The sequence below is a fragment of the Strix aluco genome, chromosome 16 (genome assembly GCF_031877795.1).
Source record: "Strix aluco isolate bStrAlu1 chromosome 16, bStrAlu1.hap1, whole genome shotgun sequence".
NCBI lineage: Eukaryota > Metazoa > Chordata > Aves > Strigiformes > Strigidae > Strix > Strix aluco.
In genome coordinates, this window is record NC_133946.1 from 20,805,184 (window position 1) to 20,827,176 (window position 21,993).

The following is a 21,993-nucleotide window of genomic DNA, read 5'->3' on the forward strand; positions in this document are numbered from 1 at the left end:
TTAAAGTTCTTGTGGAGTTGTTTTCCTCTGCGACTGAAGACACCTGCGCTCCGGGGTGGCACGGTAGGCTGTGGTATAGTGATGATTTTTGTGTATAGTGTAGGATGCAGGAGTTCGCTGCTCACCTCTGCTGTTTGGCCAGTGGTGGCTGGAAGATCTGGTGAGCTGGTGCGTGTCCCGTGTGTGTGGTGGGTTGACCTTGGCTGGACACCAGGTGCCCACCAAAGCTGCTCTGTCACTCCCCTCCTCAGCTGGACAGGGGAGAGAAAATTCAACAAAAGGCTCATGGCTGGAGATAAGGACAGGGAGATCATGCACCAGTTAGTCATGGGTAAAACAGACTCAGAGAAATTAATTTAATTTATTGCCAATCAAATCGGAGTAGGCTAATGAGAAATAAAACCAAATCTTAAAACACTTTTGCTGCCCCTCCCTTCTTCCTGGTCTCAGCTTTGCTCCTGATTTCTCTCCCTCCTCGCCCCCAGCAGCACAGGGGGTAGGGGATGGGGGTTGCAGTCAGTCCATCACCCTTGTCTCTGCCGCTCCTTCCTCCTCAGGGCGGGACTCCTCACACTCTTCCCCTGCTCCAGCGTGGGCTCCCTCCCACGGGAGACAGTGCTCCATGAACTTCTCCAACGTGGGTTGTTCCCCCAGGGCTGCAGCTCTTCCCCAACTGCTCCAGCGTGGGTCCCTTCCACACACAGGGTGCAGCCCTTCAGGTACAGGCTGCTCCAGCGTGGCTCCTCCGCGGGGTCACAAGCCCTGCCAGCAAACCTGCTCCAGCGTGGGCTCCTCTCTCCACGGGGCCACAGCTCCTGCCAGCAGCCTGCTCCAGCGTGGGCTTCCCACAGGGTCACAGTCTCCTTTGGGCATCCCCCTGCTCTGGCGTGGGGTGGAGGATGGCTGCAGGTGGAGATCTGCTCCCCCGTTAACCTCCATGGGTGCAGGGCACAGCCTGCCCTCTCACCACGGGCTGCAGGGGAATCTCTGCTCTGGCGCCTGGAGCACCTCCTTCGCCTTCTTCTTCACTGACCTGGGTGTCTGCAGAGTTGTTGCTCTCTCATATTCACATGGCTGCAATTGCTCTCCCACGGGTTGGGTTTTTTCCCCTCTCCTTAACTATGTTATCCCAGAGGCACTACCACCACCACTGATGGGCTCAGCCTTGGCCAGTGGTGGGTCTGTCTTGGAGCTGGCTGACATTGGCTCTGTTGGACATGGGGGAAGCTTCTAGCACCTTCTCACAGAAGCCGCCCCTGTAGCCCCTCCACTACCAAAACCTTGCCATGTAAACCCAATACAGTGTGCCATCATTCATATAGTAAAATTGGTGACATCTCATCTGTGTTTCTCTAAAGGGGAAACGTTGTGCCCAAATGAACTGTGTCACAGAAGAAATGCATGTTGTTTTCATAAATTTGTCAAGTATTACAAGGTTTCAAAGAGATATTTCATTTTTAAATTTATTTGGATATCTACAATGGCTCTGTGTGAACATGCTGAAATTCACGTGCTAATTTAGTCAGATGTGATGATTGTCATTGGTCATGTTAAAAAAAGAAATTGTAGGTGCTTCTGCTGCTTACTATGTATGGGTAGAGCCTGTTCTACAATATCTGTATTAAATTGTGGTAAAACTGAGGATTGATTATGAGTGCCCACAATATTGTTAGGCATTTAATGGTTTAATATTACATTGCATTTAAGTTATAGACGTTTTTAATAAGAAATAAATATTGCTTAAACACTCAGCAACTTAAGTCAGGGGAATACAGTGTTGAAATGACCATAGCAGTCTTTAAATCACAAGCAAATAGAAACGTTGCACAGTGAAGACAACTTAATCACCTACAAGGTACAGGTTGAGTGTTCTGAGTCTGAATAAGCAAATAATTTTCAAATGATAGTAAAGAGGAGACTATTTAAAGCCTCAATCACAAGCTGTGGTAGCCTAAATTAAAGCACAGCAGTTGTCCACCTGTGAGGCATTTCTAGCAACAAATGGAGGTTTGATTGAATCACGTTGGAAAAGCAATTGTCTTAAGTTGTGGTTATTTTGATTTTAATGATACTGAACTTGGTGCTGCTCACAGTATAAATTTTCAAGTAGCACCTTAAAAATACTGTAGTTGCATTGCAGCTACCAGTTGGAAGAAGTAGTATGGGAAGGAATCTGGGGATTTGTAACAAGTATTTTACCTGGGTGTTATATACACTCTTTGCCGTGGATAAGACATGTCTGGATGATGGAAAAGATTATTGCAGTTTGTGTAGTAGATGGAGGAGACTTTAAGCGTGTGGCATGGGGAATTGTATGTGGACATTTTAATTCCTATCTTGCCCGATAATTATTGATCAGGGTCAAACTATATGAATCTCTTTCCTTACGCCAAGCAAAGTGGGGTAGCTCGAGATCGTTGTCGTAATTGGCTATGAAATCATCAACCAACGGTGTCTATGTATCTGTGGGGCTTATCCCCTCTCCAGTACTATTTTGCTTTCTCTGCACTTTTAGGAATACAAATTTATATAAGTCAATACTTATTCCACATTTTAAAGATCTTTCTTATCTCAAGAGTGAGGAAAACTTAATTCTTTTATGGTAAAAAAAATGAAATCTCAGAAAGTGCAGATTCTACATGGTCTTGTGGCCCAGAAGAATTCTGATGACCTCTTGTTCCCCATGAGTGAGGGCCGAAGGTCACCCCAGCAGTCCCTTGTTTCTGAGGAGAGAGTTCAGTAGTGAGACCAAGACATGAATAGAGATTAAGAATCTTCTAAACCTCAATCCCATCCCAAAAACCCTTTGCAGTGGTCCTTGCAGGTTTTGAACTGGTGCAAGTTAAATTTATGTTGCTTAGGTTTTTAAATGGAGAAGCCACCTCAGTCTTGTCATTCCAATATATTTCTCTTTTCAAGAAACCTAGAGGTACATTCTTTTGAAAGAACCATGCTCTGAATTTCAGGAGGTTCCTGCATAAAAAATAGAGGAGTTGTCAAAATATGATTGATACTGCCATTTTAATTGTACCAGCGTTAGAGAAGATTATTTTTTTCCTTTTTTCTCGTGCATCCCACAGGTCATAAATGTTGATGGAACAATGAGGAAAACCCTCCTAGAAGATAAGCTTCCACATATATTTGGGTTCACACTGCTGGGAGATTACATCTACTGGACTGACTGGCAGAGACGAAGCATTGAAAGAGTTCACAAGATAAAGGCTAGCAGAGACATTATTATTGATCAGCTTCCAGATTTAATGGGCCTTAAAGCAACAAGTGTTACCAAAGTATTTGGTAAGCATGAGCGATGATAGGATGGGTCTCTAGTAGTTTCTAGATGGACTTGCTTCATTAAGCAACTGTTGATTGCTTGTAATGAGAATAACTGTGGTCTCATATGTTTGAATCATTTTAAAGGAAAACTGCACCTATTATTTGTAAAGTTGGGAAAATACAGTGTTGCAACAGAAGTATGGGCTTCCAGTTTTTAGTGACATTTGACGTAAGTCTTCCATGGCTTCCGGTACACTCTTTGAATTTTTGTGAGGAGAATTTTATTCCTGCCTCCAGTCTATGGGAATCATTACTTCTGGTGCTCACAGAATCACTCCCATTTTCTGTTGCTCTTTTCTTCCACAAAGTCACAGTGATGTTCAGTTAACAGAACACTTTTTCCTATATCAGGTGGCATAGACAGAGTCAGTAGCCATTACAATGTTGCCTCAAAGCACTTGGCATTTAAATATTAACTTTAACACCTAAATCATACTTAAATCTTCACAGTTAAATTTTGCCCTTAACATGGGATCAGCAGCTGGAGCTCGGTGTTCTTCCACTGCGTCTGCTGAAAGGTGCAGCCAGTGTTTTTGGTCACCTGCTAGCATTCTGCAGAGGAGCATGCCACAGAGCCTCCTGGCTTCAGCAGTAACTCCTGAGAAATGCATGTTCACCACAGATCTGTCTGCGACCTGGAACACTGGAGTCTGGGCACGGCAGTAAACGGATTTCTTGGTCAGCTATTAAAATTACTGAGAATAGTTGCAACAGAATCACATAAAGTAGGTTGTCAAATTATACCCTGCCAGTACATGGATTTCCAGCCTCTCAGGAACCTCTACTTGAAGGATAATCAAGTCCTCAAGCTGCAAGTTACAGCCTCAGTCTGAAGTGTGTATGCCCTAAAAAGGGAAAATTAAAAGAAACCTGGTTGAGATTTTTTTTTTTTTTTTTTTGGCAACAGTCTTTAAATACCTAAATCCTTGGGTCCAGCAGATGGAGAAAGGCACTCATTTATCTTTTGGTCCTTACTTTTCCCCTCCGTATTCCCTCCCCATCTGGTCATGGTTGTTCAGACAAAAAAAAATAAGTGTGAGACTGTGGTGATCTTGTTGGAACTGCTTCTGCTAATGAATCTTCTCTGCTTTAAATTAAATGGCTGGGAAATAACTGCACTTATCCATCTCTTTTCTCACTGTTTTGTATCATTGAACATTTGTAAAATTGGTAGTTTTGAAGAGATACAAAGATGGGGTACTTGGCCAAAAATAACCAAGCTGAACATGAATGTAATTACCTGCCTTCAGTAAAGGGATTTAATCTTTGGGGAAACTAGAAGGATATGATTGTAGCTGTTATTTGTACTACAGGAGGGATAGGACTAGCTTCCTAATCCTTGAGTAGAAGGAAAGAAACAGCTTTGAATGTTGGGCTTGTTTTTTAGAATTCCCTTATTGACAACCCATAGCATTAACTTCTTTTGAAAAACTATAATTGCGCTGCATATTCGCTCAGCCTTCCCCCCCTCCCCTTTCCCCCTCCCTCCACAATGCACCAATATCTGTTTTGTTTGGTTTTTTTTAAGGAACTAATTCATGTGCAGAGAACAACGGAGGCTGCAGCCATCTGTGTTTCTTTACACCCCAGGAGACCAGGTGTGCCTGTCCCATTGGCCTTGAGCTGTTGAGTGACATGAAGACTTGCATCATTCCCGAAGCCTTCTTAGTTTTCACAAGCAGAGCAGCAATTCATAGGATTTCCCTTGAAACCAATAATAATGATGTTGCTATTCCTCTTACTGGAGTCAAGGAAGCATCTGCTCTGGATTTTGATGTCTCTGATAACAGAATCTATTGGACTGATGTTAGTTTGAAGGTATTACTGACGTGTGAATTCCCTGAATATAAAGCCACAGAGCAGTTACTTTGATCTAACAAAGGTCTCTGTTACATGATCTGTCCTGCAGTTGCTAATGTTGTCATTGAATTGCATCCAAGGAGACTCTTGGAGATGAAGACAGTTGCATTGTTGAATGCACAGTTGGGTGACAGGCATCTTCCTGCTTCAGATAAAAATCGAAAGTGGTGTCTGCTCATACCGAATGCCTAAATCTTGGATGCTCCATGTGTTGCATCCATATATGTATCTATTGTAGAAAAGCTGTTTTCATGTCACAGAGTAGTTTAAACATCGAGCTTGACAATCCCCCAAGCTTTCTATCCTCTTCCAGTTTTGACTCGGAAGGCAATCTTATTCAATATTAACATCTGACAAGTGAACTTTGGATTGATTGCTGTTAGTCTGTGCCTCCAGCTTGGCACAGAAAAGGCCAGGGAACTTGTCCAGTCCCCTCCACACTGCGTTAAGCGCCCCCCTGCCCCCAGTTCTATGTCAGTGTGTTCCCCAGGAGTTTGACATTTCTTGTGACATGTTTGGGTCACATCCAGGTGCATGCTAAAGTGCGTGCTGGGCTGTTCATCGGCGTTACTTTGCTTTTTGAAGTGAATTAAGTAATGGTAGAAAATGACAGATTCACTTCACTGGAACTGAATTCCTCTGTTTAGCCCTTTAATAGGTTTTCCAAGAGCAATCAAAGTTTCCTTGCCAGTGTGCTTAAGCCCTAATGGGGAAAAGCTCACTTCTGTGACTGCAGGGCACGTGCAGTTTCCATGGCCTCTCTCTGAAGACTAATGAGGGTTGTGCTTCAGCGTTAACAGTGCTGCTTGTGGTGTGGATACTTTTCCTTCAGGAACAGTGCCAATGCAATAAATTAGCGTACTGCAGACACAGTTACTAAATAAATCTTGCGCAAGCACGTGGAGAGCTGGAGTTATGGTCGTCCTTAACCATTCGTAGTGGAAGATACAGTGTGTCAGTGCGTAGGTCCCAGTCTTGCTCTGTGCAGAACTGGAAAACATTTCACTTGTTCGTGGCCTCCTGAATTCTCCAGCACGCTGTATTTTCACATACGTATCAGCATATGTTTCAGCACGTCGGGGTTTTCATTCCCCTTCTGTCCCCACCTCCTTCAGCTCAGCAGCAGGTAGTGTAACGTCATAGCCCGTAGTCACCTCCCTTTCCTTTGGTGAGCACCACTCCCACGATCTCCTCCTGCCTCTGGTTATGTGAGGACTCATTTTCAAAAAGGGATTATGCTTTTTTCTGAGATGTGGGTTATACCTGTAAAAATATACCACATGATTCCTGGTTTTGACATTTACCTTTAAAAAAATGTCTCTTACCCTGATACCTTCATTTATCAAATTATTAAGAATTAATAGCTGAAATATTAGCAGGCATGTAGAACGATTGCTTAGTGTTGCTAACAAGGGTGGACAATTGCACATTGATCCTGGAAGTTACCAGTGATTTACCTGGTGGATGTTTCAGTGCCCCTTGCTAGGAGTGGCTTATTTATATGGACAGAGTCCTTACCCTGTGACTTGGTGCGTTGAGTGTGCATAACTAAAATGTAGATGGGATCAGCAAACTTGCTGCGGGTGACTGATCATGAGAAACAGTTTAATTCGGATTTCTCTGAATTGAGATGTGTTTCTGAGGCTTAAAAGATTACAGCAAATTAAGTAATTTTTAAAAAAAATCCTTTTTGTGTGCAAATAGAGGGAGAAGGGGCAAGGAGGAATCTGCAGGTACTTAGTGCTTTCTTAAAATCATATCCTTTTAAGATGGATTGGTCATCAGAAACCACTAGCTTTCTGCAAATTCAGGTCTCTATGCTGTGAATTGCTGTATCTTTTTGACAACAGAAATTTATTTTTAAAATTGTAATACCGGCTGATTTTTTTTTTTTTTTTACTAATTTCTTTTTGTAAACTAAACTTCATAATTATTCCGTTTTATTTCAGTGGGGTATCCATAAACGCTGTAATATTTGTACACAATTTTGTTTTCCAGACCATAAGCCGTGCTTTCATGAACGGGAGTTCTGTTGAACATGTGATTGAGTTTGGGCTAGATTATCCTGAGGGAATGGCTGTAGACTGGATGGGAAAGAACCTGTACTGGGCAGATACTGGAACCAATCGCATCGAAGTAGCCCGCCTGGATGGACAGTATAGGCAGGTCCTTGTCTGGAAGGACTTGGACAACCCAAGGTCTCTGGCTCTTGATCCTACCAAAGGGTAAGGGACAGTGTTGTTTTCAAAGCTTTGTGTGCATATTCCTGCACATGACAAGTTAATTGGCAGTTTATATAGCTCCATTTCTTCAGGGTCTTTGAAAAGACGATAAACCTTCCACAACCAGTGAAATTAGAATGAAAAATAAAAATTGTCCATCATATTTTTCTGCCTTTGTCTAAAAAAGAAGTACTGTAATACTGCACATAACCACATGGGTTATTCCTTTTTTTTTTTTTTTTAAAGAACTGAAAATATAGAAAAATCAAAGCATGCAGCTAAACACAGTCTTACCTAGCTGATCTGCTCTTTTTGTTCACTTCTCATTGCAGATACATGTACTGGACTGAATGGGGAGGCAAACCTAGGATTGTTCGAGCATATATGGACGGAACAAATAGCATCACTTTGGTGGATAAAGTGGGTCGTGCCAATGACCTCACTATTGATTATGTGGACCAAAGGCTATATTGGACAGACTTAGACACGAGCATGATTGAGTCATCAAATATGCTAGGTAATGTAGTGTTCTGTTACACCAGTGAGTACAGAAATATGCACTGGCCATAGTAAAGCAATTGAATAATAAGAAATTGGAATAATATAATGGATATTAAATCTGTGTGTATATTTTTTCTTATGAGAGTAAATGGAGAGTTAAATGTTTAAGGAGATAAAAGCTTCCTAAATAGAGAACTGTATGATGACTTATAATGATGGTGAAATAGGATATCATTTCTCTGTATTGATATGAAACTGCCAGTGTTTTATCAAAGCAGAGGTGACCTCTGAGTTTCTCAAAGTGGGGACAACTTATAGGTTCACTATAAACCATCCCTGACTTTTCAGTCTGGACGCTAATTTTCTGTTGAGTATTATCTCTGTTTCCTGCTTCAGACTAGTTGTATTAGTTCAAAATCAAACCCAAAACCCTGCTTGCATTTCCTGCAGTCTGAAAGGTTGTGCAGCTACTTCTGCAGTGTATCATGACGTGTTCTGTACACAACTTCACACATTTTCATATCTTCCATTGGAATTTTGTTTATACATACAAGGGGTGTGCTAAGATTTACTGAACTTTCACATTGATACTGACACGGTAACTAAGGGGATAAAAGAAGAGAGTTTTGTTTTCTGCAGCTGACATAGTGGTTTTGTATTGTCCAGCTATTTTGTAAACACTAGATGGTCTTCAAGATTTTAGCTGAGGCAGTTATGAATTCCTTTTTGAGAAGAGTTTATATAAGTTTCCAAATGCCACACAGTGAATCAGTGATAGGATCAGAAGTGGAATCCAGAAGTTCCTGACCTGACGTCGTATCCCTCTTCCATTTCCAAGGAGAGGCCTTTGTGAGATGGGAATTAATGCCTCTGGGATTCCAATGTAAAAATCAAAGTTTATGTGGCAGAACATACAGTATTTAAGCAAACTCATACAGGATTGTTACAGCAATGCTATGATTGATATGTATCATTTCCCTGCAACTTTTTTTTTTTTTAAACCTGTGAAAAGCTACCACTAGAGTGAGATTTTTTTCTTTAAGGTGTTGCTGTGGGTGCGTATCTTCAGAGTGTAGAGAATCTGCTAAACTCAGGAAAACAGATGCAGTTTTGGATTCCAAGGCTATCACTGATTTTGCATTTCTTGCATGTGTTGCTTTGGGATGACAACTGCTGAATGGATGTTACTGTTCAAAAATTGCAGTAAGATTGTTTCTTTATCTAGAGTTAGGTTTTTTCCATCCAGAGTGCATGATCTATCAAAGCTCTCACTAAGCTTCTGCATTACACTTAGAGAAACAAAATGGCCAGAGGCAAGCTTGAACTGGAAACTGATTGTGGCATTGAGAAGAAACACAATATTGAAATAATCTGTGGTAAATTAAACGGGTTCTAAAGCTGAACCTACTGTTAACATTTATTTGTGGTGAGAAAGTAGAAGGATGAAGCTTCTGAAGCTAACAATGTTGTATGATGTCGTTTTAGTTAGCAGAATTTAAAGACTCAGGTAGACTTACAGCAAGTGGGCTCATCGGTTAAGGAAATGTTACTAGACTTGGCCTATGTTATGCAGTGACAGTCTCCTTGCCAGGAGAGATCTGAATGAGTGGTGCTGGTAGAAATGTGTACCCCGCCAGCAATGAATAAAGCACTCTTAAGTTGATGGATGAATGCTGTCCCAGCTTAGTCTTGGGCATTATAAACATTACCCAGCAGAAAAAAATTCACTTTTTTGGGTGATTCTCCTCCACCTACCAACTATAAAAATTCAATTAGACAACTTACCTTCTTCCTTCAGAAGAGCCTATCCCTGAATTCATCACTGTGGACCAGAATTGCTCTAAGAAGTGTGCAGGATACCTGTGCCCCTAACTTGGACGCTTGAGATGCCTAAAAGCAATTGGGAAGGTTGCTTCTATATTTAGTTCTGGTGGTTTATAGGGAAATGGCTTCATGTTCTAGTTTTGGGGGTTTTCATTCCTTCTCCAGTCTTGACCAAAAGGGAGAGGGCATCATGAAAGGTAGGTCAGGGGAAGAAAAATGAGGTGTTCTGTAGAATCTAACATTGGACGTTTGTTTGAGGCAGGAGGAGATGATGCTGATGAAGGCTACGTCTTCATTTGATGTAAAGTGACAGAGATTCATAGAGGTTTATGCTTGAAAATATTTGGGAAGGTGATTTGCAGTAAGACTTTTATCTACTTTAGTAGGGCATCTCTGGCAGAGGCCATTTAATGCTCTAGAAGGTGTTAAATCTGTTGTGAATGTTGCTAACTGAGCCACTGAGTGTGGGAGTATTGGATTTCTGCCAAACAAATGGTTTCCTAATCTCTGGGGGTAGCTGTATGTTAAATTGCACTGCAAAAGATTTGTGTTTCTTGAGTGAAACAACACAATTTCTGATAGCTGTTTCTCTGTGAATCTCAAGTTTATTATATGTTGTTGTGTTTGTGCATATTAATTGCATTTTTATTGGCCTACGTGATTTCCTGGAGCTGATAGTATTCTTGAACATGTTTTCCATTATCTATTTGGGATGATAACCATGAGACATATAGAGTACTATTTATTTAAATGACAATACACTGTCACAGTTTCAAATTGCTCTATAGGCAGGAGGGTGTCAGGATAAGGTTTTTGAATGCAAGTGTTTAGTTTACGTCTTGAGCAGATACTGCTTAATAATGAATCCCGTGATGCTGACTTCAGAAATGAGGTTTTATTTTAAAAAGGGAAGAAAAAACTTTTTCTTGATGTCAACCACACTCTTCATTTCATGACTTGGGAACTGTCCTTTAGTTGATTATCCTTATTTTTCCAGGACAAGAACGAGAAATCATAGCAGATGATCTACCTCATCCATTTGGCTTAACCCAATACAGTGACTACATCTACTGGACAGACTGGAATCTTCACAGCATAGAAAGAGCAGACAAGACCAGTGGGAAGAACAGGACACTTATTCAGGGCCACCTGGATTTTGTGATGGATATATTGGTGTTCCATTCTTCACGTCAGGATGGCTTGAATGATTGTGTGCAAAATAACGGCCACTGTGGTCACTTGTGCCTCGCCATACCAAATGGATTTAGGTGTGGCTGTGCTGCTCATTATACCTTGGATCCCAACAGCAGGAACTGTAGTTGTAAGCCTTTTTGTTTGCTACTATATTCTTCAGTGCTTGTGGCTCCCAAGTGCTTGTGATCCCTTTCAGTATAAAAAGAGAAGGGATATCACAAGTCCATTTCAAAGGTTCTGGCTTTAAAGGTGATCTTTAAATATGAGGGCAAAGTATGGAGTTTTATATCCATTTTTGTGACATGAATTAGGGCTCAAGGTTTGTATTTCAAATCTTATAAATAACAGCACTGTCAAATCTGGTCTTTCTTGTTTTACTAGAAGTGTGTTCTAGGTGATGCAGCTGTGTGATTGAAGCTTTCCCTGTCCTTACCTAAGCGTGTAGGCGGGTGGAAGAGAAATTCTAAACAAAAACCACCTTTTTCTCTTAAGTGTTTAATAAAGGCGGCAAAAATAGCATTCAGTAAAACAGCCTCCTAAGTAGTCTGTGCAACGTGCATATGCACTTGAAATTCATATGTTTGTTTTCTCCCTGCGTGTGATACTATGGGCCTGCCAGTTCACTGATTGTCCAGTAAGAATTTAAGTTTCTAGTAAAAATAGCAGATAAATAGGAAGTGGACTGTTGACTTACAAAAAATAAACCAACAAACCTTTGGGCATCCTGGCTCAGTAGCATATAAAGAAATCTTAACTGGATGAAAGGATAGGTTTATGAAGGGTAGGTCCTACTTGACTAACCTGATCTCCTTCTATGACAAGATGACCTGCTTAGCGGACAATAGAAAGGCTGTGGATGTTGTTTACTTGAATTTTAGTAAAGCCTTTGACACCATTTCCCACAGCATTCTGCTGGAGAAACTGGCTGCTCATGGCTTGGAGGGACGTACTCTTCGCTGGGTAAAAATCTGGCCGATGGCCGGGCCCAAAGAGCTGTGGTGAATGGAGTTAAATCCAGTTGGCGGCTGGTCATGAGTGGTGTCCCCCAGGGCTCAGCACTGGGGCCAGTTCTGTTTAATATCTTTATCAAAGATCTGGACGAGGGGATCAAGTGCTCCCTCAGCAAGTTTGCAGATGACTCCAAGCTGGGCGGGAGTGTTGATCTGCTGGAGGGTGGGAAGGCTCCACAGAGGGGTCTGGGCAGGCTGGAGCGATGGGCCGAGGCCAACTCTATGAGGTTCAACAAGGCTCAGTGCCGAGTCCTGCACTTGGGTCACAACAACCCCTGCAACGCTGCAGGCTTGGGGCAGAGTGGCTGGAAAACTGCCTGGTGGAAAGGACCTGGGGGTGTTGGTCAACAGCTGGCTGAATGAGAGCTGGCAGTGTGCCCAGGTGGCCGAGAAGGCCAATGGCATCCTGGCTTGTATCAGCAATAGTGTGGCCAGTAGGGCCAGGGCAGTGATGGTCCCTTTGTACTTGTCCCTGGTGAGGCCACACCTCCAATACTGTGTTTAGTTTTGGGGCCCTCACTACAAGAAAGACATTGAGGTGCTGGAGCGTGTCCAAAGAAGGGCAGCAAAGGTGGTGAAGGGTCTAGAGAACAAGTCAATGAGGAGCAGCTGAGGGAACTGGGGGGGTTAGCCTGGAGAAAAGGAGGCTCAGGGGAGACCTCATGGCCCTCTACAACCCCGTGAAAGGAGGATGCAGAGAGCTGGGTGTTGGTCTCTTCTCTCAAGTAACAAGTGATAGGACAAGAGGAAAAAGCCTCAGGTTGCACCAGGGGAGGGTTAGGTTGGATATTAGGAAAAATTTCTTCACCAAAAGGGTTGTCAAGCCTTGGAACAGGCTGCCCAGGGAAGTGGTTGCGTCACCGCCCCTGTAGATGTGGCACTTAAGGACATGGTTTAGTGGTGGACTTGGCAGTGCGTAATGGTTTTGCCCAATGATCTTAGAGGTCTTTTCGAACCTAAATGGTTCTGTGATGATACAGGAAAACCTGTGACTGTGTATTGTCCACTGTCACTGGTGTTACTTAAATTCCACATGGGGAACTTAGTTATTTTATAACATGAAAAGGAAATTCTTTCTGGGTGAGGGTGTGCACATTTATCCTCCAGAAGTACACAAAGAAACATTTTCAACTTAATAGCAAAAACCTCCAGTTATGAATTACCTTAGTTTTCATTGTGAATACAATTGTCCCTCTGGGATTTTGTCCTAAATATTCTTTGTCTCCTGCGTGGGTGTATTTTTGACTGTGTGACTTGCATTTTCTTACACTGTTTTGGCTTGTTGCAGCCCCTGCCAGCTTCCTGTTGTTTAGCCAGAAATCTGCCATCAGCCGGATGATACCAGACGATCAGCAAAGTCCAGATATCATCCTGCCTATGCATGGCCTAAGGAATGTCAAGGCTATTGATTATGATCCCTTAGATAAATTGATCTACTGGGTGGATGGACGTCAGAACATTATAAAAAGAGCCAAAGATGATGGCACTCAGGCAAGTTTACATGGTGGATATAGTTTTGTGTTGGTCTTTTTGTACTTTATGCTTGACTTGCCCCTTCTGCCCCCTGCACCAAGGAATCATTGGTGTGAACTTTACTCTTGCCAGCACTTATTAATGTATATTCTATTTATATGTGAAAAATACTGAAGGCTTTTAGGATCGGCGGTTTTAATTCATACAAAAGAAGTGTAATAGAATATAGTACATCATATGTACCTGAAACTTTAAGCCTTGAGTTGCAATCTTTAGGTAAGGATGGGCACTGAAGTAAGGCAGACTCATTATTTATACTCAGGGCAGATAAATTGCATTCTAAAATCAGTGTTGTGCACACCAATTGTGTGATAATATTGTCATCATTGTAAAGCTCTCTCAAAAAGAAAACTCTCAGCTGGCCAAGCTGTAGTTAAACCCTGAGTGAATGCAGAGTTGATTGCTGTGACAGATAGGGATAGGCTCATCCACATGCTTAATTGTTTTACTGAGTTGGGGACATTATTCTTTTGCATTAGTTATTCACACAACAGTGGAAAGAAGAGGACTGTTCTCCCGGGCAGTGTCATGTGCTAACACAGCTTAACTCCCAGGTCAAGTTAGCAGATTCTTTAAAAACTGTGGTTTGAATAAGAATATAAAACAAAATGCAGAAGGGGCATGTTCCGTTTTCCTAATTCTTGGGCAGTTGTATCTAAACAACATGACACGGTATCAATGGAAATACTGATAATGGAAATATGACACGGTATCAATGGAAATGGACCGGTCCCTTCACACATTTAGGGACTCAGAGGTTTTACAGTTTCCTTTAAAGGAAGAGATGACAATTTTATTTTTTGGACATTTCAAGACTGGGAGGAGGTATGTTGGGATGAGCAGCTAGCTGGGTTGTGGATGAATTTTGAAGAAGTTTTGCTCTTGCTTTTTGGGATTATATAGGTGCTAATTGTTGTAGTCTAGCTTCTCTTTGGTACTTGCTAGGTGCAAATTGCAGTGGAGAGTCGTTTGCTCTGTGTTTTCCTCTGCCTTGGTCACACAGCTTTGAAGATGCAGATCCCCTGCAAATTTTGACTTTCCAATTTTCACTAACTATATTTACTTAATTTTGCTAAATCGTGCTGTTTGCAGATGATGCATATGAATTTCATACCTGGGTAATGTAACCTTTGATTTCAGGAAATTATTTCTTTTTATTTCTAGGCACACTGTCAGGACAAAATAGGGATAAAGCTCTATATAAAAAGAAAAAAGCCTGTTTATGCAGAACATGGAGGCTTAAAACCAAATTGTGAAAATATAACTTTCACAAGTAATGCTGTGTTGGGTAATTCCTTTGACTTAGCATGAAATGGTGTCTTCAGCTTTCTTGAACAGTATGAACTTTTTCTGGTACCGTTCTTGTGTCTGGCCTGGGAGCGCCGCATTAGGACACTTAAGGAAGCCACCACTTTCCCCTCACCATTATCGTGTCACCAGAAGCAGTCACCTTTGAAGGCTAATTTGATGTTGGGAGTCCTGCCAGCAGTATTACTATCCAATGGCACTTGTGGAGCCAGTGTAATGTTGAACAAACAACAGAAATATTATTTTCCTTTAGGGATTTTTTTATATGCTCTAGTGCTCTTCACAGAAATAAAGTATTGAAGTCTATGTTAGTATTGAACATAGAGATGAAAAGTGTAGTAAATAGTATATTAGTTAGATTGGGAGGGGTTGAGGGTAATGATTCCAGGAACTTGGCAGTAATGTCAGGTTTTGTGAGGTCCATCATAAACACATGAGGATGAACGCAAGGTGATACTGTTAGTATGGATGTGAGGCAGAGCTGCAGCCACTTGACATGTAAGCAAACAGAACCAAGTTTCATTAAAAGTTTTTAGTTTTTAAGAGAAGTCAGGACTTAAAGGAAATCAATATCTACTACGCTAGGAATAATAAAGTAAGAAGACTTTGGCAAGAGATAGAGATTTGTTCAGCTGACTATAGCAGTGCAGGTCTGGCCAGAAGGCTGCCTTGTTTCTTGCATTGTTTTATTCAAGATTGTTCCATGCATAAACATGCACTATTGTTTTCTTCCATCTCCTGCTAATTAATTCTACTTATAGGAGGCCCCGCAACGACTTTCTGGGGAGTTTTGCATAATCTTACAGATTTTGTCCAGATGTTTTTCCTCTAATCCGCAGTTTGATTCAAATCTTTTCTTGTTAAGCTTTATTGCATTTCGTGTATTTGTTGTTTCCTTGGGGGTGGTTTAAGGTTTTTCTGGACTGTCATGTAGGTAAACTGTGCTTTCTGTGCAGTGTTCTTCGCTCAATAATCAGAATAAGTACTAGAAATTGTTCCCCATATGTTCTTTTGCAGCCTTTCACTGTCATGAGTACTCCAAACCAAAGCCAGAACCCAGAGAAGCAGCCCCATGACCTCAGCATCGATATATACAGCCATACCTTGTACTGGACCTGTGAGGCCACAAATTCAGTCAACGTGCACAGGCTGAACGGCGAGTCGATCGGGATGGTGCTGCGAGGAGACCACGACAGGCCCAGGGCCATTGTCGTGAATGCAGAGCGAGGGTGAGATTCTGTCCTGTCCCTTGCACAGAGCACTCGTGGGATGGATGTCAGCTGTGTGGGTGACTCTTGTGTTGCATCTGTATTTTAAAAGGGAGAATTTTTGCATATTTATTTGGTGAGGATGTAGGTGACTGCCTGTCTGATTCTGGCTTTTGAAGGTATCAAGCTTTCTCCTCCTGTCCTCTCCTTTGCTGCCTCCTCTGGTGTGCCGAGTTAGGTGTTCACACAGCTGTGGGGTTGGTTACAGTGAGGAACTAACCCAGGTGGGGACAGCAAAGCAAAACCACCTTATCCTCTTCGCTGCAGGAGTGCACAGCCCCACCATCTAACAGCAAAAACGGGAGAGTTTACACTGTGTTTGTATCAGCTGGGCATCTGGTTCGTAAATGGTCATCGTAAAACAAATGTTTCCAGGAGGAAAAAGGAATCTCTGATAAGATACAACTGTTCCTGGTGATAGTATAAAGTTAAACAAACAAACAAACCAATCCCTTAAATTCTATAAATTTTTAAGTTAGTTCTGCCTTGATGTGTATCCCAAAAACTTCTGAAATGAATTAAACCAGGTAGGATGCACTAGAGTGATTTCGCACAGGAAGAAAATACATTGTTTTGCTGCAAAGCCCTTTGGGTTAGATTCAGCAAACCCCATCTCCACTTCACATGGTTAGTAGCTTCATTCTTAGAAGTCAAAGAAGCTCCTTTACTGTGCTCTCTAATATGTTAGATGCTCAAATCCCAGTTTGCTACTGAATGGCTTACCATGTACTTGACATACATTGAATAACAATATTTTGTAACTGTGGATACAGAAGTGCCCAGAGACTATCTAGAGCATTTATAGGATTGGTATTTTATGCAATACTCAGTGTACTCTGCACAGTTCAAAAGCTGGGGTGGGGAGAGGGGGTTTAGAGGAAAGATTCTAATCTTACTGGATTAAGTTGCTTGGACATAGTTTGTATTTATAAAAGCTTATCCGCTTTCTCCATTAAAATGGGAGTTTGGGTTTGTTGATCTCTAAAACTCTCAACTTTTCTAGTCAGGTTTTCAAATGATTTAAATATAAATCTGTTTTAAATTAAAGGAGTAAAGAGACTATGCTGAGGACTCTTGACTGCCTGGGAGAGCTGAACGAGTGATCTGTGTACTGAGCTCCCTTTGCCTTAACTCCAGAAATCCTTCCCTCCACCTCTCCTCTTGGCTGCGTGTTCTGACTGCTGCCTCTCCTCCTTGTGCCGTCCCAAAAGACTACACACCAATGTATCCTACTGTATTAGGGAGTTTGCCTGTGTTATCCACCACTGAAAAAATAGTGGACTTTTCCTTGAGGGAGTTCTCAGTTCCTCATGTGGGTGCACAAGCCATTTTTTCCCTATGCAGGGGGAGGGCAGAGACTGCTTCTGTTTGCAGCTGAACTGGCTTAGGCAGATATAAAGAATTCTTGGAACTAAAGCATCAGGAACATGCCACCCTCAGTTGTTCTTCCTTCTGTGATCTTTGCTCCTCTCAAGTTTGGTAGGAACTTGTACTTGCTGAGAAGGAAGGCAACCCAGAAGGAGAGGAGGTGATGGTTAATGTTTTTTGTCAGAAAGAGCTGCAGGGCTTTGAGTCACAGATGGGGACAGCTTTACCCAGGGATAGTTGCAGGAAGTCTGTGCTAGCCTCTTACAACCCCTACCTCCACTGCAGGAACAGTGCTGCCAGCGGAGCGGTGCGGAGTGCTGAGGCATTTTCTGGCCTGGTGTATAAAGGACGAGTGCTATTAATTTCAGGCTCTCTCTCGATATGCCGGTTAGCAAATGTTTGGGGTTCTGCAACTGTCAGATCTGGATCTTTGCTGCCGGGAGCAACAGTCCCTGCAGTCACCCCTGTGTGAACCGTTCCCACTTACAACGCAGAGCCTGTGTGCAGAGGTGAGTTGCCTCCCTTCTGAAGCTCTCGGTTAAGCAGCTCTTGTCTTTGTTCTCAGGTACATGTACTTCACCAACATGCAAGAGCGAGCTCCCAAGATTGAGCGTGCAGCCCTTGATGGCACAGAGAGAGAAGTGCTTTTTACAACGGGGTTGATCCGACCAGTGGCGCTGGTGATTGACAACAAACTTGGAAAGCTCTTCTGGGTGGATGCAGATCTGAAGCGCATCGAAAGCTGTGACTTGTCAGGTATGTGGTATTCAGTTAAACATTTGGAGCGGAGCGTGTGTATGTATAGGACATCATTCCTTCTTTGATGCTGACGCCAGTAACTTCTGTCTGCACTGTTGCCAGTTCTGTGTACGTAGTCACAGATAACAATTGCTGGTGGGCTCCCCATCTTTGATGTGATTGGAATAAGCACGACTGTAATGATTGCCACCCTCCAAGAGAGCCATTTGTCTTTTGCTATGTTGTGAAAGCAGCTCTTCCAAGATCAGATTTAAATAGGTGGTGCCAGACGTGGAACCCCGAAATCACCTCCCCTGTGCCCTTTTTTTTCCTTACGGTTTGAAAAGTTTGCCTAACTCTTTGGTTTTTCTTTCTCTGGAGTTTACAGCTCAGTAAATCAAGGTAGGTTGAAAAACAAACAGAAGGAAAGGGAATGGCTTTCTTCTAAGATGGATGATAAGGCAGCTCATCTGGAATACCAGTGTTGCAAAACAGTGGAGAGATGTCAACTCACTGCAGTTGGCCCATATTTGTAAAATCAAGCATTACTCCACGTCCATAGCGATAGCACCGCATGGATCTTAGAGAGCAGTGTTCATCATTGACTTTTAAAAGCACTTGATAGTGCTAAAGAAGTGGAGAAATGGTCTCGCTCATCGGGTGAGCAGTATAGTGCAGAGGATCCAATGGCCCTACTTTCTGACCCGTGATTTGTTCTCTCATCATCATCCAGGTATCAAGAAATGAAACTCCTAAAGGAAGTGCAGAGAGAAGTGAACTAGTGTGAGGGGGTAGAAGCTGAGCTGTTGTAGTGATTGGCACCTGCCATAAAAGGCTGATTCTCCAATTTTTGGTGGCTCTTCTCTTCTTGCCATGTAGTCACATCCTTCCTTTGTGTTATAGTGAGGCAATGAACTAAAACAGGAGAAAATTGTTTGCTTTTTTACAAGGCCAGTTCACCTTTGAGCATCTAAAACTGACTCAAGGTCAGGTTCGGGTCTTTTCTGTCAGAGAGGGGATTAAAACATGAAGCCGGAGCTGGGAAGGTAAAGCAGCCAACGTCTTTCATCAGTTATCAAGCTGGATAGGGGAGTATTCTCAAACTGCCTGTGTAGCCACAAAATGTCCAATCCACGATAGACATCAGGGAACCTACAGAAATTCGTAGGAGAAAGGAAGATAGGAGAGAGACAGAACTTGACCTATGAAACAAGCCATGTTTGAGAATCACAGAATCATCTCAGTTGGAAAGGACCTTGAAGATCATCTAGTCCAACCGTTAACCCAGCACTGACAGATCCCAACTACACCAGATCCCTCAGCGCTGGGTCAACCCGACTCTTCAACCCCTCCAGGGATGGGGACTCCCCCCCTGCCCTGGGCAGCCCATTCCAACGCCCAACAACCCCTTCTGCAAAGAAATCCTTCCTAAGAGCCAGTCTGACCCTGCCCTGGCGCAGCTTGAGGCCATTCCCTCTTGTCCTGGCGCTGGTTCCTTGGCTCAAGAGACTCATCCCCCCTCTCTGCACCCTCCTTTCAGGGAGTTGTAGAGGGCCATGAGGTCTCCCCTCAGCCTCCTCTTCTCCAGACTAAACCCCCCCAGTTCCCTCAGCCGCTCCCCATCAGACCTGTGCTCCAGACCCTGCACCAGCTCCGTTGCCCTTCTCTGGACACACTCGAGTCATTCCATGTCCTTTTTGGAGTGAGGGGCCCAAAACTGAACCCACTCATCGAGGTGCAGCCTCACCAGTGCTGAGCACAGGGGTAAGATCCCTTCCCTGTCCCTGCTGGCCACGCTAGTGCTGGTACAAGCCAGGATGCCATTGGCCTTCTTTGGCCAACTGGGCACACTGCTGGCTCATTATCAATCCCCCCCCAGGTCCCTCTCTGACTGGCAGCTCTCCAGCCACTCCTCCCCAAGCCTGTAGCCCTGCTGGGGGTTGTTGTGGCCCAAGGGCAGCACCCGGCATTTGGCCTTTTTGAAACTCCCCCAGTTGGCCTCAGCCCATCGCTCCAGCCTGGCCAGGTCTCTCTGCAGAGCCTCCCTACCCTTGAGCAGATCAACACTCCCACCCAACTTGGTGTCACCTGCAAACTGACTGAGGGTGCACTCGATCCCCTCATCTGGATCATCAATAAAGATGTTGAACAGGAGTGGCCCCAAAACCGAGCCCTGGGGGACACCACTCGTGACCGGCCGCCAACCGGATTTAACTCCATTCACCACCACTCTTCGGGCCCGGCCATCCAGCCAGTTTTTGACCCAGCGAAGCGTGCAATCATTTAGGCCTCGAGCAGCCAGTTTTGCCAGGAGAATGCCAGGAGAAGGAAGGTTGGCAGAGTGAGACACAGCACAAAATGCATCAGAGATACTGAGAGGGGTGAAAGGAGAAGTGCTGCAGGAGGAATCCAAAAGTAAAATAACAAGACGGAAGAGCTTCGTATCATGCAGGTATTGTGGCTGAAGTGGTATCCACAAACACAAGATAGAGAGAAGAGGCTCCGAAGATGATTCTGTGGAAATCGTGTGGTTTGGGAGAGGGGGAATGTACAAGGGAGAAGTTAATGAACTGAGAGGGAGGACGGGATCATAACTAGTGCTACTGCTGATAAAAAGGTGGCTTCCATGTAATAGGAAGCCATATTACTTAATAAATCTGTAGCCTCCAGTGGACCTACCTATGCCTAGGTCTTCTACTTGTATGTACGTAAGCATCCTTTTTTCCCCTTTGATTTAGCATACACTGAGCTAGGGGGCAGGCAGGGGACAGGTGCTTCTTGCTTGTCGTGTTACAGGTCTGAAGATGGGCTGTATCCTTGCATAGTACAGCTTACAATTCAAAGGAGTCCCTTTATGATTGTTTTAGATCTAAGTCTTCAGTGAATAAGACCTGACAATAGGACTTGGGTAAACTGATATATGAATAAATGAGCAGCTAGGCCATCACATGCTGGTCATTGTATCCTGTGATTGCAGCTTCATCTGTATGCATTCTTCCTTCTCGTGACATTAAAATTCCATGTAAGCATATGTTTGCATACTGGATATATATTTTAATCCAATTCTTTGGAACCTTTTACAGGGAAAACTAAACTTCCTCTGGTTAATATTTAAACAAAGCTTTTAATGCATATTTATTTGATGGGGTCACAGCTAAAGAATCAAACCCTTATAGGTAAGATAAAAGCAGGAGACAGCTACAGGATTAAAATAAAACAATATTTATTAACTAGAGGATATGTATCATGTAGCCAGAAAACTATGGTTATACTGGATCCAGCTGAGCTCACTGTAATTTGATTCACTGAGCTGTTGATTTTTTAAAAGAGTTCACAGCATAATTTTATTTTAAAGTATTTTGCAGTCTTGTATCACAACTTCAGAAGAAATTTGACAGCCAAAGTTATGTTGGCTTGAATTAGTTCCTCTAAAAAGTATTTTCTGAGGAAAACACTTCAAAATGGGCATATATTAGCAAAAGGATTTTAGCGTAAACGGAGGGTGCTGAGTAAATTGGACTGAAATTGTGTATAGCATCCTTCATGCCAGTTGGACTTGTCTAGAGAACCTTATTCCCTCATAGGCTTGGGGAGAAGACGTGGTTATGGAAGTTCCTGAAGCTTGCACTACACTCTGATTCACAGCATCCTGCTAAACCATGGGGTAACCTGGGATGTCCAGTGCTTAACTTTCAGAGAGGGATGAAAGCACTATAAACCTGTCTTAACAATTTTCTTTACAAGGTTCTTGAATTTTTCAGTTGGAGTTGTTGATGCTTTTTAGACATTCATAAACCATTTACAAATAACTTGTCTGCCACAACCAGTCAA

At 42.9% G+C, this 21,993-nt stretch overlaps 1 protein-coding gene across 3 annotated transcripts in view; it reads left to right on the top strand.

Annotated features, from left to right (window-relative positions):
* Positions 1 to 21,993, top strand: part of LRP5 (LDL receptor related protein 5) — a 167,073-nt gene that overhangs the window by 120,358 nt on the left and 24,722 nt on the right. For all 3 annotated transcript variants that reach the window (XM_074842650.1, XM_074842651.1, XM_074842652.1), the window contains exons 8-15: positions 3,081 to 3,297; positions 4,865 to 5,154; positions 7,195 to 7,421; positions 7,751 to 7,935; positions 10,741 to 11,064; positions 13,236 to 13,438; positions 15,806 to 16,017; positions 17,990 to 18,180. In XM_074842650.1, the coding sequence (XP_074698751.1) occupies positions 3,081 to 3,297; positions 4,865 to 5,154; positions 7,195 to 7,421; positions 7,751 to 7,935; positions 10,741 to 11,064; positions 13,236 to 13,438; positions 15,806 to 16,017; positions 17,990 to 18,180 (1,849 nt within the window). The remainder of the gene's footprint in view (positions 1 to 3,080; positions 3,298 to 4,864; positions 5,155 to 7,194; positions 7,422 to 7,750; positions 7,936 to 10,740; positions 11,065 to 13,235; positions 13,439 to 15,805; positions 16,018 to 17,989; positions 18,181 to 21,993) is intronic.